We start from the raw sequence: 14,215 nt of genomic DNA on the forward strand, positions 1-14,215 counted from the left end.
GTAATAATGGTTCTCTATCTAGAGAATTAAAAAATATAAATATTTGTTGAACATTGCAGTTAGTGTTAGGCTCAGTGCAGACTGTGATTAGGAGGTCAGGAATGTTATTTTTTTCTTCAGGACCTAAATTATGTTCAGTGCAAATATCAGTGAAATTCAAACATTCCAGTATGTAAAGTACTTCTCTCTGTGTGTGTGTTTCTATGTTTGCTTGTTCTTTTTCCAGCCTCTGTAACCTAACCTAAGGATAAAAATCTTGTAAGACCACATTATGTGTCTAGTGTTACCTTGAAAATGGTGTGATTTAGAGCTGGAAGCAGATGCAGGACTGTGGGTAAAATGATGAAAATGTCTCTTTAAAAAGAACAGGAAATGTATTACTAAGGAATAATGCATTTCCCTCCTTATTTTTCTTTTTCCTTTTACAGATTAGAGATACTAAATCCTCTGATCAAAAAACAACACTGTTACATTTTCTGTCTGAAATTTGTGAAGAGAATTATCGGGACATCTTAAAATTCCCAGATGAACTTGAACATGTGGAGAGCGCAAGCAAAGGTATATGGCGAGATAAGGCACTAAGAGTAATTTGTATCTACTTAGGTGTGGAAAGTGCTTGGAACATTTCATTTTAGATTGTAGGATTATGTAACCTGTAAACATTAATAATCCTCGCAGATACATTTTTTCCCTTCTAGATGTTTATTGACCTAAGGAAAAGGGAGGAAATGTTTTTCTATGAAGCACTAACAGTAATAACACAGCATAGCACCTTGTAACATTGGTATCATTATAATATTTAGCTTGCTACCTTGTTTTATTATCCACATGTGTATTCTAATGCTCACAATGATGATTTTCCTTATCTGTTGCAAAACTACTTAAATCAGTATTAATTGCAGCAACATAATTTTGTAAAACATCTTTTCCACAACACACACTGTTTATTGTTGTAATAATAAAAATAAATAAATAGATAGATAGATAGATAAAAAACAAAAAACACTGATACAATATTGAAGAACAGTGTTGTTGAATAGATATATATTTACATTAAAATATACCATAATACTACTGATATACTATATAGTAAAGTTTAAAAAGTAATAAAACTATCTATCTATATCTATCTATCTAGGCGAATGCACTGAATATGCAAATACATTTAAAAGCATTGAGATAAATGTTTAAATTAAAAAAAATTCAATTAAATCATTGCAATTTACCATATTAGCCTAAATAAAATTTATCCACAGCTTTTGAACTGCTGAGCAAAACTTGTAACTTTTGCTGTCATGAATTTGTCAGAATCAGACAATAAATTTTTGTTTGATCGGCACCATCAAGTACCATGCTTAAAAATTCAGAATATACTCTGCCTTTGGTTCAGAATACAAGGAGCGGTATAGTAAATAATGATAAAGATCTTCTACTGCTTGGGCATATTTATTTATTTATTTATTTATGGAAGTTTTCAAATATCTACACATATACACAGCCTTTTTGAAAATAGCTTTGCAAATATTTTGATAAAAAAGCAGAGTAAAGATGTTTATATCCAGTTGCTGTTTTCATAAGTATTTGGACCGTATGTATTAATGGATGGTTGTTGGCATCCGTCTGTCTCGGGAGACATTGCAGTGTGCCTCCGGGGGCAAAATCAAACTGCTGGAGAATCAAAGCACCTGCTGTGGCTGCAGAGATTGCTAACTTGTAACAGCTGCCTCCCATGTCCAAAGGATAGCAGAGCAATATGTTTGGCACTAGCTTGGCTGAAGGAGTTGCTGGAAGGAGATGTAGAAGGTGCCATCCAACCATATTCGGGACTTTACTCTGGATTTGTGTAGGGTTTACTCCTTGGCTTTTTCTTCTCCTGAAGATATCCCGCAAGACTGCAGAGGTTTAGGGTCAGAGTTTTTCTTCTCCTAGATGGATCATATGGGGTGTTAGTGGAGGGGTGGTACTTCTGGTGGGGGACACACCGTGCACCTTCTGGGGTAGTTTGTCCAGCTTTGGTCCCCATCCTGCACTCAGCTCTTGCCACGTTTGACAGTGGCCACACCCCCGGAAATTTGACTGGCCAGCTAAAGCAAGTGAGGGTAGTTGATGGGTCTCAAACCCTCACTGACTTAGGGACTTCACCCTGCACATGAATTGAGCAGATACCAATAGTGGGTCCAACAGTCCAGAAGGTGGTTTCTACATGGAAAGTGAAGGGCAAATAGGGCTTGTCAACCTGTGAAGCTACTGAATAGTAGCCCCCATCTAATCTAATCGTTTGTAAAGAAATAGCACACAATGTCTGAGGAGCAGAGTTGTACCACTGCATCTGCCCCATGGTGTTTTATTATTACATTGTTGCATGCCTGGGCCCTCATCATCTTTGATATCTGAAGAAGAGACCCTAAACATGAGCTGCTGCTTGTGTCTAAGAGCTCCATTGAGTGATTGAGTGGTTAGCAAGGGGAGAGCTTAACAACAGGCCCAGGTTTGAACAACATTCTAAGCCAAATCTTGGTTTGTTCAGAATGATACAGGGCAGGGAGGCTAAGTAGCTGCGAGCTCCTCTCAGAGGCAAAGCAGGGTCCCAGTATGCAGATCAGTGCTTGTGCTTAATTTCTCTTCACTAACAGTTTTTTAGTTCCAGATCATGGTGATTTGTATCAGAGCAAATTCACTCCTGACTGCATATCCCAGAATCAAGAATGTTACTTTTACCAAGTTTCAGACAAAAACGATGTCAGTGATAATTCACAAAGTGTGTGTGTGTGTGTGTGAGAGAGAGAGAGAGAGAGAGACAGAGACAGAGACAGAGACAGACAGACAGAGACAGAGAAAATTCAAAAGCAAGTAAAGAGCTAAGTGCTTAAATAAATACTAAATATGTTTTTGATAGATCCCGGCTAACTGATTACCGTATTTTTCGCCCCATAGGACGCACTTTTTCCCTCCAAAAATGAAGGGGAAATCTGGGTGTGTCCTATGGGGCAAATGCAGGCTTTCACTGAAGCCTGGAGAGCGAGAGGGGTCGGTGCGCACTGACCCCTCTGGCTCTCCAGGCTTCGCGCAGATCTCCGCAAGCCGTGGGAGCCGAAGGCCTGCATGCCGAAGGCTTCACGCGGCTCTCTGCACACCGACCCCTCTCGCTCTCCAGGCTTGCGGAGAGTTGCCTGTTCTGCGGGCTTCCCCCGCCCCAGCCCCGCGCCTGGGGGGGGGAATAATTTTTTCTCCCTTTATTTCCCCCCAAAAAAACTAGGTGCGCCTTATAGGGCGAAAAATACGGTAGTCTACATGGTAATCATAGAGTTTCTTTTTATTTTTAAAATAAACTTATAAAAAAATCTCTTTTACAAAGCCTTACTGGTTACTAGACATGTTTGATAAATCCTTTATTGGTTTTCTCCTGTGGCTAACACTTTAAGTTGCAGCTTTGAGGATTTTTTGCAGTTTGATTTAAAACCTCTAGTGTGTGAGAGGTCAGCTCAAGGGATTGAACTAAAAGGGTTGGTGAAGTTTAATTAAAACCATTGCATCAGTAGGCGGGGGAAACATTTATTAATGGATCTGAAGTTCCTATTAATCCTATTTTTTTTGTATAAATCTGAAGTCAGCTTTGCTTCAGTTAAATTTGTTCCGTTCTATAAGATAAAAGCTAGTTAAGTTTTCTGTAAACAGTGTTAACTGATAAGCAGCATAAATTATTCCATACTTTAATAACTAAACTCAGGTCTTTAAAGTCCTCTATGCACTAATAGGTAAGAGGCATTCATACAATTCTTTCCACAGCCACCACTGTACTGCACATGAAGGAAATACCTGGAGGAGAGCCTCTGAATGTGATCTCATGCCTTTTATGCAAAATTAATTATGTATATGGGGGAAATACTTTTTTAACTTAATAGAATTCTAGAATTCTAGTGTTGGAAGGGACCCAGAGGATCATCTAGTCCAACTCCCTCCAATGCATGAGTATGTGGTTGTCCCACACGGGGATTGAACCTCCAGCCTCGATATTATCTGCACTGCACTCTAACCAACTGATCTATTATGGATTTAAAATATTTTTTTAGAAGGGTATAAAAATTGTATGGGAAATTGGAAGAAAAGTACAACAAAGTTTCAGATAGCACATAAGATAACCCATCCTGTATGAGCAGCATGGAAGTCATATTTTAATATGAAAAGGTCAGGAGATTGAGAGAATAGATAATAAACATACCAGAATCATCATTAATCTGTTCTTAAGTCATAGCAAAATATTTCATCTTATTAAAAGTTATATGCCTATAAGCTTATTCAAATGAAAAACAGACACATAATTATTTCAGCTCCAAATGAAGTATCACAAATTGTGGATACCTCAGTAGTGAATTTGACTGACAGAAATTACCGTATTTTTCGCTCTATAGGGTGCACCGGCCCATAGGGGCGCACCTAGCTTTTTTTGGGGGGGGGAATAAAGAAAAAAAATTATTTTCCCCCCAGGCATGGGGCTGGGGCGGGGGAAGCCCGATCTTCCCCCGCCACCAGAACAGGCTGCTGTCCGCAAGTCTTGGGAGCCCGGCGGGAAGTAAATGGGAGCAATTGTTTATCCCTCCTCAAACACGGGAATGAAGGATAGTCAGGCTATGAAGTAGTTTAGGTAAAACACTTTTCTCCTTACTCCATAGTGGGGTATATTTGATGTGACTTAACTAGATATCCATAACCCATGAAAATATTAACTGTTCCTATGGGAGAGGACAATGAATTTATAGTTGACATCCACATATATTTCTTTCTTTGAATGGCTTTTGGGACAGCACATTTTAACTAACAGTTGTTTCTTAGGACTTTGTAAATTGATAACAATGCATTTATGTTCATACATCCTGATGCATGCTCTCATGTATTTACATTATTCATAAGGTTTTCACCAGTTAAGGTTTGAGGAATAATGCATAGATATTATTTTTTGTTTGGTGAGAATATCTATCTAATTGGTTTTAAGTGCTTTTAGTTTCTTTTTATTTCTCTGTGTGTAATTTTTTTTCTTACAAACCTTTATTGTGGAACACCCTGAGATATTATGAAACAGTGTGCAAATGCAGTAAAATAAACTAATAATTTGTTGTGAAAGTATAGTTGTACTCACCTGAAATGTAGTTTTCCTATTCCCAGTTCTAGGTCAGCAGGATGGCTCCACCCCTTTGATAAAAGTCAGGGAGCGAAGTTTTAGAGGTACAGCTCCCATCATGCAGTTCTGCTGCAGCCTTTGTTATGTGCAGACAGTCGCTATTAGCTCCTGTTGATTTCATCAGGTTCCTCCCTTCTTTGGCACTAAGACCTTTAATAGCAAGAATAGCTTAGTCATTGACTTTTTTTCACTTTACAGTGGTGCCTCGCAAGACGAAATTAATCCGTTCCGCGAGTTTCTTCGTCTAGCGGTATTTTCGTCTTGCGAAGCAACCCTATTAGCGGATTAGCGCTATTAGCGGTTTAGTGGCTATTAAAGGCTTAGCGGCTATTAAAGGATTAGCGGATTAGCGGCTTAGAAAAAGGGGGGAGCGAAAAAAAATCGGAACACTTGCAAGACGTTTTCGTTTTGCAAAGCAAGCCCATAGGGAAAATAGTCTTGCGAAGCAGCTCAAAAACTGAAAACCCTTTCGTCTAGCGGGTTTTCCGTCTTGCGAGGCATTCGTCTTGTGGGGCACCACTGTATTTTCTTCTGCTTCGCTTTGCCTTTATTCCTTTTTTTCTGGAGCACCCTCCGCCTCTACTTCTCCTGCTCTCAACTGTTTTAAAGGCTTTATCACTGCCCCCCAACTCAGCAAAGATACAGGGTAGGTTCAGTTAAAGTTAGTTTTAGTTTCTTGGGAGGTGGGTTGTTTCCTTTTTCCTTTTTCCACGTTTCTTGGTTTTCTTGAGCTTGGCAAGTCTCAGAACTGCATGATGGGAGCCCTAGCTCCTGAAAGTTTGCAGCTTGCCTTTGACCAAGTGGGTAGAGCCATCAACCCATCCTGCTGACCTTTATGTGGGAGTGGAAAACTACATTTCAAGTGAGTACAACTGTACTTTCACAACCCCTTTCCCTGGTTGTGGCTATGTATATCCAACCAAGGATAACCTTTTGTGCATCTGATGAAGTGGACTCTCTTCAGTGCAAACAGATGCAATAATAAATTTATTTGTCCTTTAGATGCAGCAAGAGCTTGCTTTTCTTGCAACAGAATAACATGCCTACTCCTCTGGAAGGGAATAATAATAATTATATGCTTTTTGTCTTGTTAATAAAAGTGAATAGTAGTCCAGAATACTGTTAAAGTGAATAGTAGTCCAGAATACTGTGCTGTGGAGCTATGTGGTTGTGATGGCCATTGCTGCAGATGTGTGTGTGTGTGTGTGTGTGTGTGTGTGTGTATATATATATAAGCTTTATATTTTATTTTATAAATGGGCAAAAAGAATGGTGACAAGGTTTGGCTTTTTATAATTTGATTATACATCAGGGTGGGAAATATTTGATAAATGTATGCCCCTTATCTTTTCTACCACTGAACCAGAGGTTTGAATTATAAAACACTTAGGATGGTTTCTTTTCAAAGGCTTAAACTGTTGCGAACCAATTAACTGTCACAGTTGTTGAGTCATCGTGTATTGAAATGCAGTCGAGAGAAAAGGTGGGAAGAGGTAATTAATATCTTTCAATGAGAAATACACAGTAAAGGAACAGTAATCAATGGTGCATTGTCATGTAAATGACACTTAATGACATTGATAGAGGAAACATGAGTGGACATTTCAGAGTTCCTTGGTATAGAAATGTCAGCAAGGAACTTCAAGGACGGCTTATTTGTTCAATTTAAACTTTTAATATATTTGTGTATTGGAAGCCTTCAAAGGATGCTCTGTTCAGGATAATTTAATGATAAATTTAATTTTGTTGCTATGAATCTGAAGACAGTGCATATAAAGAAACCATAAGAACAAGTTAATATTTTGTATTTCATAATTGGATTTTTATTTCTCAATTTTTGGTGATACTGCTTTGGAAATCCTTAATATAGTAAAAATGATTGGTGAGGTGGGAAGAAAAAATGATTAAAAGCACTTTTATGTTATTAGAAAAGCATGTATTCTCCACTTTAAAAACAACAATATTTCAGGTATTTTCAAAATAATGATGCAGTAAAGATTAGCTGAACTGAAGGTTCTCTACTTGAAGAAGGGTGTTTTCTGTGTCACTGATTGTACCTGATTAGACTAGTAACTGGTTCTTGATAGTGAAAGATTGGACATGGGTTATGGGGATGAAATACAACTCTCATTGCTGTCATTCTTCCTCCCGCAAACTCTGCCCCCTCCCCTACAAAGCAAAATCAATCTCCTGCACAGCAATAATAACTTCGGTTTTTGTGATGGCTCTTGAACAATGAGTAGTGGTGAGAGATAAGGTAACTTAAAAATAAGAAGAAGAGTGGAATTGGGATGATCACAGCATCTTGGCCATCTTCTGAATATGACCAATATAATAATTTAATCTGAGTTGGGAAAGAAGTTTTTCTCCCCTTTTTTCTAATGTGTCGCTATCTGAATCTCTTGGCAGCAAAGAGTTTGATTTCTTCACCCACCTCTACAGCATTATTTAAATTACAGTGGGTAGTGCATCTCTTAGTATTTTCCCTTTCTACAGTTTAGAAGGCTCTTGGGGAGGCTGACTCCCCCCACCCCCATGTTAGATCTCGCCACTCTACCTCTTTGTGGCCATGTGGTTGGCTGGTCTCCAGTTCAGCTTTATTTTGTTTTCTGAGGCTATCTATTCAGTTCTGCCTATTAGCTTTAGCTACCTGCCCACCTCAACCAACATTTGGTTTAATCGTCTTAAAACATCCAGTAGTTCCAGCTGTCTTAAGAATCTCTTTGCATGTGCTTAGTGAATTTTCTAGTCGGATGGAACTCCCTTACTGTTTAATTTACACCTGGGACTATGCATAGTCATAGCCAGGATTTCTGTTGGGGAGGAGGGCAGCCAAAATTGTTGAGTTTCTCTAGGAAATCATGGGTAGATATATCCCCAAAAAGAGAACATTTTTGTGGATCCAGGGAAGGCATCACCTCCACCCTTAGCTACATGCATGAGACAATGACAGCATCCAAAAGAAACTTGACTTCCAAGGTGAGCACATCCTTTAGCTACAGAAAAGGAATGAGGGTGAGGCCATCAGGGACACACAGAGGAGGGTTGGCTGTATTATATATTTTTGGACCAAAGGATCTGCAGGGGTGGGGAACTTATGTGGAAAAGAAAAATGCTTAGGTGGTCCAGAATCAAAACATGAAAGCGTGAACAAATTTCTGAAAAATCCCTTATACGGTAGAATAAAGTAGGTGGCTGAAGGATAGGTTCTAGACCAGAACAAGATGAATGGGAAAAGTTATTTTGTGAAACTCTGTAGCTGGACTACAGCAGATATTTCATTGGTCAAGGAGGGTTTGATTAGTGAAAGGAATAAAGTACCATCAGTTGCCTGGAAGGTCTTCCCCGCCCCCCCCCCCAATGAACCCAGTTCTGAGTGATGTTTCCCTTTCTTAATCTCTCCTCTCTGAAGTACAGTGGTGCCTCGCAAGACAAATTTAATTCATTCCACGAGTTTTTTCGTGTAGCGAATTTTTCATCTTGCGAAGCACGGTGTCAGGAAAGTTTTGGAAAAGCTTCAAAAATCACCAAAGTCTTCAAAAACCTCAAAAAAGGCTACCACACCGCGTTCTATGAGTTGCTGCTCGAAGTCAAGTCGCAACTGTATTAACGGTGTTAAGAAAAAGGAAACAAACTTGCAAGACGTTTTCGTCTTGCGAAGCAAGCCCATAGGGAAATTCGTCTTGCAAAGCAGCTCAAAAAACGCAAAACCCTTTCGTCTAGCGAGTTTTTCATCTTGCGAGGCATTCGTCTTGCAGGGCACCACTGTATAGCAAGAAGAAAATGATATTGCTGAAGGTGTTTGGCTATTTTGTTTTGAAAAAGGCAGCAGAAATACAACTCCACAGAACAAAGACTTTGTTTTCTCATTTAAAATAGTTAAGCAGGACAAGTGGGTGCGGTTTATGATGAAGTTCGGGCTTGTATATTTAATTAAGAGTCCTCATAACTTGATTCATGCTGTACCATGTAGTTTTATACACTTCTATATGCTATTCAGAAAATGGCTACAATTTATTATTGTTCAGATTGTTGTAGTAGTTTAACTGTGTCACCTGAACTGACAGGAATCAGGTCAGTAGCAGTAATCCTTTAATTTATTGGTTTTGCCTTTTTAATGCAGTGCTTATTGTAGGTCTTCCAAATAGTGTGTGCCTTCCTTTGAATGGCTGGATGTTGTAATGCCTTAATTAAAAACCATAGCTGTGTTGTCACTATTAAACTAGGGCTTTTTGAACTCAAGTTTCCCCACTGTCTTTTTTATTTTTCCTGGGAGGAAGAAACAGTCCTTTGATATCTGAAGGGTGGTGGGAACCAGACAAAACCTGAAGTGCTAATTAAACTGTTGTGGAACAGTATTACCCTCTTTAGTTGTACACTGACAATTTTAAAGCAGATTCATTTAAACAGGCTTTCTAATCAGAATGCACTGGACCTCTTTATTATTATTTTTCTAATTCAGTGAACAAATTCATTCCTGCACATCTTAAAAATGCAAAACAAGCCAATATGTGCACAAAAAAGCAAAACTAGGCAATATAAAACCAACCCCCACAGCACACAATGCAACATGTGTATGCACACACAAAAAGCATTTATAACATGAAAGTTTCATTAGTACCTTTATGAGGCTACAGATAAAAGACCTTTCTCAAAGAGCTATGTGTGAGATTAATTCATATAGAAGGTTGTATAGCAGGTAACATTTTTTTATCTTTAAAAATCATAAGTAAGGCATTTTTTTTTAAAAAAAATGGAATATTTTTAGAAATCTAATATTATCCTATGCTGTGTTCACATGTGGAAGCTTCTTGGCAGCTAGGCTGTAAAAAGATTTTTCTTTTTCTGTAGAATTCTCTAGAGTTGTAGAACACACAGTAGTTGTGTGTTACACTGAGTTGGTTTGCATATTATAGTAATCCATGAGTAGCTAATGCATGCAGCTTGATCACTCCACCCTGCCAGGAGCATCTCATGGCTTATTATGACATGCAAACCAGCTCAGTATAAACAATTGTGTGTTCTACAAGCTTAGAGAATTCTACAGGAAGAAAACAGTTGTAGCATACTTGCCAACAAGTGCTAAATGTGTGAAAGCATGCCTAGTTAGCAGATTACTCCATTTTTTTAAAAGGGGGGCCAGACTTCTTTCTCCTGGCTGGAGTGAAGTGGGAGCAATTGAGCAGCATGCTTTATGGTAAGATTATTGTGATATATAAATCAGTTCATTGGCAGACTAACACAATGTATTAGTCTGTCAAGAGTCCTTTCCTCCTCTGATTCCACTTGCAGATTAAAAGGACAGTGCTTTATTATTTGGGATGGATTTCCATATTTTCAAATAAATGATCAGTAAATTCAGTACTGTGGTACCTCGGGTTACAGACACTTCAGGTTACATGTTTTCGGGTTGCGCACTGTGCCAAACCCAGAAGTACCGGAACGGGTTACTTCCAGGTTTCGGCGCAGAAGCGCCGAATCATGACCCGTGCATGCACAGATGCAGCGCTGCGGATTGCGAATGCTGCGGGTTGCAAACGTGCCTCCCGCACGGATCACGTTCACAACCATTGTAGTGGAATTCAGTTACTCCTTCCATGGCCTGATGATTATCAGCTTGTTAGGATGCAGAGGTGGGCTTTTTTGCTGTTGATAACAGTGTTATGTAATGCACTTTATATACAAGGCCACACCTGTATTGGTATTCTGCTGTTATTTCAAAATGCTCCTGCATAGAGACATTTCTTTGATCTCTGAACCTGAGTCATGTTTTCATGTCTGGTTTTTTTAATAGGATTTATTGCATATTTTAATTAAGAATCTTATATTTAATGTTTTAATGGGATTGTTTAATTGTATGGCTTAATTTTGAATATGTGAGGTGAAGTTCCTTGGTATAGAAGCTGTCAGCCATTAGCTGCATCTAAATTCCAATTTGAGGCCACCACCATTCTGAAGCTAGGCAGGTCCTAGTATGTTTACTCCCTGGATGAACCACATGTACACTGCCTGGTGTTTCATGATGGAAGAAAGATGACATGTAAATGTAATCAATTTTCACAGGTGTTATAGATGAAAACACAATTCAGTAATTTGTATATTGTTTATTTAGAACATTTTAACCCTGTTCTCCAGCTGAAAAGGCTCCCATAGCACCTTACATACGGTTAAGCTTAAAATCCAAAATGCATGAAACAAAAGGAAAAAGTAATATGGAGGAAAGAGAAGAGAAGCAAACTTGGACACCATTTCTTAAATGTTAAGTAGTAGTTTTTAAGGTGATTAGATGACTGGAAATGACTCGGGTTTGGGAGGACACTAGTGGAACTGGCACTTCAGGAGAGCAGATGAAATAGCTCTGTGGAATTTCCATCTATCACTGCTACAAATATGAATATAACAATGTGTTGGCAATTATATAGAGCTACTTAAATTTGACTAAATAGTGATTACACAAACTCTGTATGGTAGAAATGAAATTTAGAAGATACCAAAGCCTATGGGACTTTTTTAGGTTAATCAGAAGTTGCCTTGAGGAAGGCTAATTCATAACATTTGATGCAACTACATTGATTAAACTGTTCAGATCCAGATAACACTTGCCATTTTACCAGTTTCTTTTTAAAAAAATAGACAAATTTTCTTCATGTCCCCCTACAATGCATTTGTAAGTAAGTCATGTTTTGTTTCGTTCCTCAGTTTTGTGTTGCAAAATTGATTATAGAGCTTGCTGTTAGAATGGGATTCCATTTAACTTATGCTCATTTTTTCTAGTTCACTGCATGATTTGGCTTGCTGTACAAACAGAAGACCACAGAGCAATATAGATTTCACATAAATGCTTGCTGTGTTTCATTTTAATTTCCTGGCAACATGGCAGCACCAATATAAATCATATCATGAGAGCAGAAAACATTTCTCACTAAATTACAGCAACTATGCCTTTAACTTCAAATTTAACACAACTGAAATTTGAGTGGTGCAGATGTGATACTGCAGATTTGGCATAGAATGGGTGCACATGTGGCCTTGCCAGTCACTGAGCCACAAAGCCATGTACTCCCCGCCCCCCGTCTTTCTCTTCTAAAGTACAAATCCTACTCACCTTGCTTTGCTTGCTTTGTTTGTTTCTGTATTTTCGTTTCCAAAGACCAATGGGAAAAGGGAAACAGACAAGCAGCTTTTCAAATCAGCATTTGGAAAATCAAACTATGGTTTGGGTTCTAAACTATGGTTAGAGCAGATCATGACTTGATACAGTGCCCAAATTTAGCCAAAGAATGCAAGGGATTGATATGACTTAAGGAGGGAGAATGTTCCACAGTTTAAGTAGATTCTCACAGTATTTTTATTGTGCATGCTAAAATTTGCCAGAAGCGGCTTAGTCATGCTGCCCACATAACCCGGAAGCTGTATGTCGGCTCCCTCGGCCAATAAAGCGAGATGAGCGCCGCAGCCCCAGAGTTGGTGACGACTGGACCTAATGGTCAGGGGTCCCTTTACCTTTACCTTTAGATGAATTAGATGTTTGAGCCTTTTTATGTTTAAAGACCATTTAAATGCTAAAAAGAAATTGTAACAATTAAGTCCTTTTGCAACAATAGATTAGCTTGTTTTCCCCTGGGTGAATATTTATTCGTTTATTTTAATTCAAACATGGGTATTTGGACCAGTTTATTTGTTTGTGTGTGTGTGTTTGCTTTTTGTTTTTCAGAGTAACAGCATAATTGCTTTGATTTTTATGATTACATTGGCTTAGTGTTATACATTTCATGTCTTATGACCTTACTGTTCACAAGTCTCTCACGACAGTTATATGAAATTTTCATTGCTGCACAATCCATTAAATGTAGCATTTGAAAAGTCATTTGGTAGTTTGGGAGCTTGGAGTGCTTCTGCAATATTTCAAAATCTGGCTACTATCTTATTTGTATTGAATTAGCTTAATCTTGCTTGGATCTGGATAGCACTTCTCAGGACTGCAGGTTCATTTGTATCTTACTGTTTTGCCTGAACTCCATGAACATACCTGGCTTCTCTTTTAATTTTTCTGTAAGCCTTTTACATGCTAAAACCAGCTTTCACAATTCATTTTCTGTTCTTATTGCTTGACACTATTTGATAATATTGAGATTTCAAGTCAACTTCAGAGCCATTTTAGAACAAGTAAAAAGAGGGTAATTCATGGATACCTTACTCCTTGTAAGAATAGTGGGATACAAATTACATCCAATTCTTACATTGTATCAATGCACACATACATATAAACTTAAGTCTAAGTAACACACTATACATTAGGCTCACTTTGAAGATTAGGAAGTATAATTGGTGCAGAATGTAGCAGCCAAATTGCTTACTCAAACTGGGTGTTAAGATCATAATTAAGACAATTGTGTTGGCACCTGTTTCTAGGCCCTAGTTTCAACTTTTAAAGCGCTTTATAATTTAGGGTTGGAGTAACTGACCATCTTACTTGACACAAGTGGTTACCAGAGGGAGGACTTCATTGATAGAAATTTCTCCCCAGATAAATTTGTCTGCCACCTATCTTACTGTCTTTTTGGCTCTGGGCACAAACCTCATTTTCTTAAGTTTTTTAGATGTATCTTTATTCCTGCTGCCTGTCTTATGCTGCATTGATTTTGGTTTTTAATTCACATTTTAACTGTTTATTCTTTCTTTAGAGTTACTTGAAATTATAACTGAAGTAGCAATAAAGGTTTAATAAATAAATGTGTACCCATTATGACTTTAAGTTTTAGAATTTTTCAGGGCTATGTGAATATAAAGCTTTCAGGGTACAATCCACAATCATTAAATCCAACATGTTTGCTTTTACTTGAATGCAAAGTAGATTGCATTCCTCACATCAGTGATGCATTAATGTACTCATTGAATTTAAATTATAAAATAGAGATTCATACTTTAGAAACAGGAAAAGTGCATAAATAAGAAATGATAGATGGCAACAACAAAAATGTCATTTTTATATAGGAAATCCTTTTCCTGTGCATTTACAACACATTTTCTTTTTAACAA

General features: G+C 38.0%; 1 protein-coding gene across 7 annotated transcripts in view; it reads left to right on the plus strand.

The window, feature by feature from the left end:
* Window positions 1-14,215, plus strand: part of DIAPH2 (diaphanous related formin 2) — a 352,430-nt gene that overhangs the window by 150,723 nt on the left and 187,492 nt on the right. For all 7 annotated transcript variants that reach the window (XM_082208590.1, XM_082208591.1, XM_082208592.1 and 4 more), the window contains one exon: window positions 429-558. In XM_082208590.1, the coding sequence (XP_082064716.1) occupies window positions 429-558 (130 nt within the window). The remainder of the gene's footprint in view (window positions 1-428; window positions 559-14,215) is intronic.

This window comes from Podarcis vaucheri (genome assembly GCF_965113315.1).
Source record: "Podarcis vaucheri genome assembly, chromosome: Z".
In the NCBI taxonomy this organism is placed as follows: Eukaryota; Metazoa; Chordata; class Lepidosauria; order Squamata; family Lacertidae; genus Podarcis; species Podarcis vaucheri.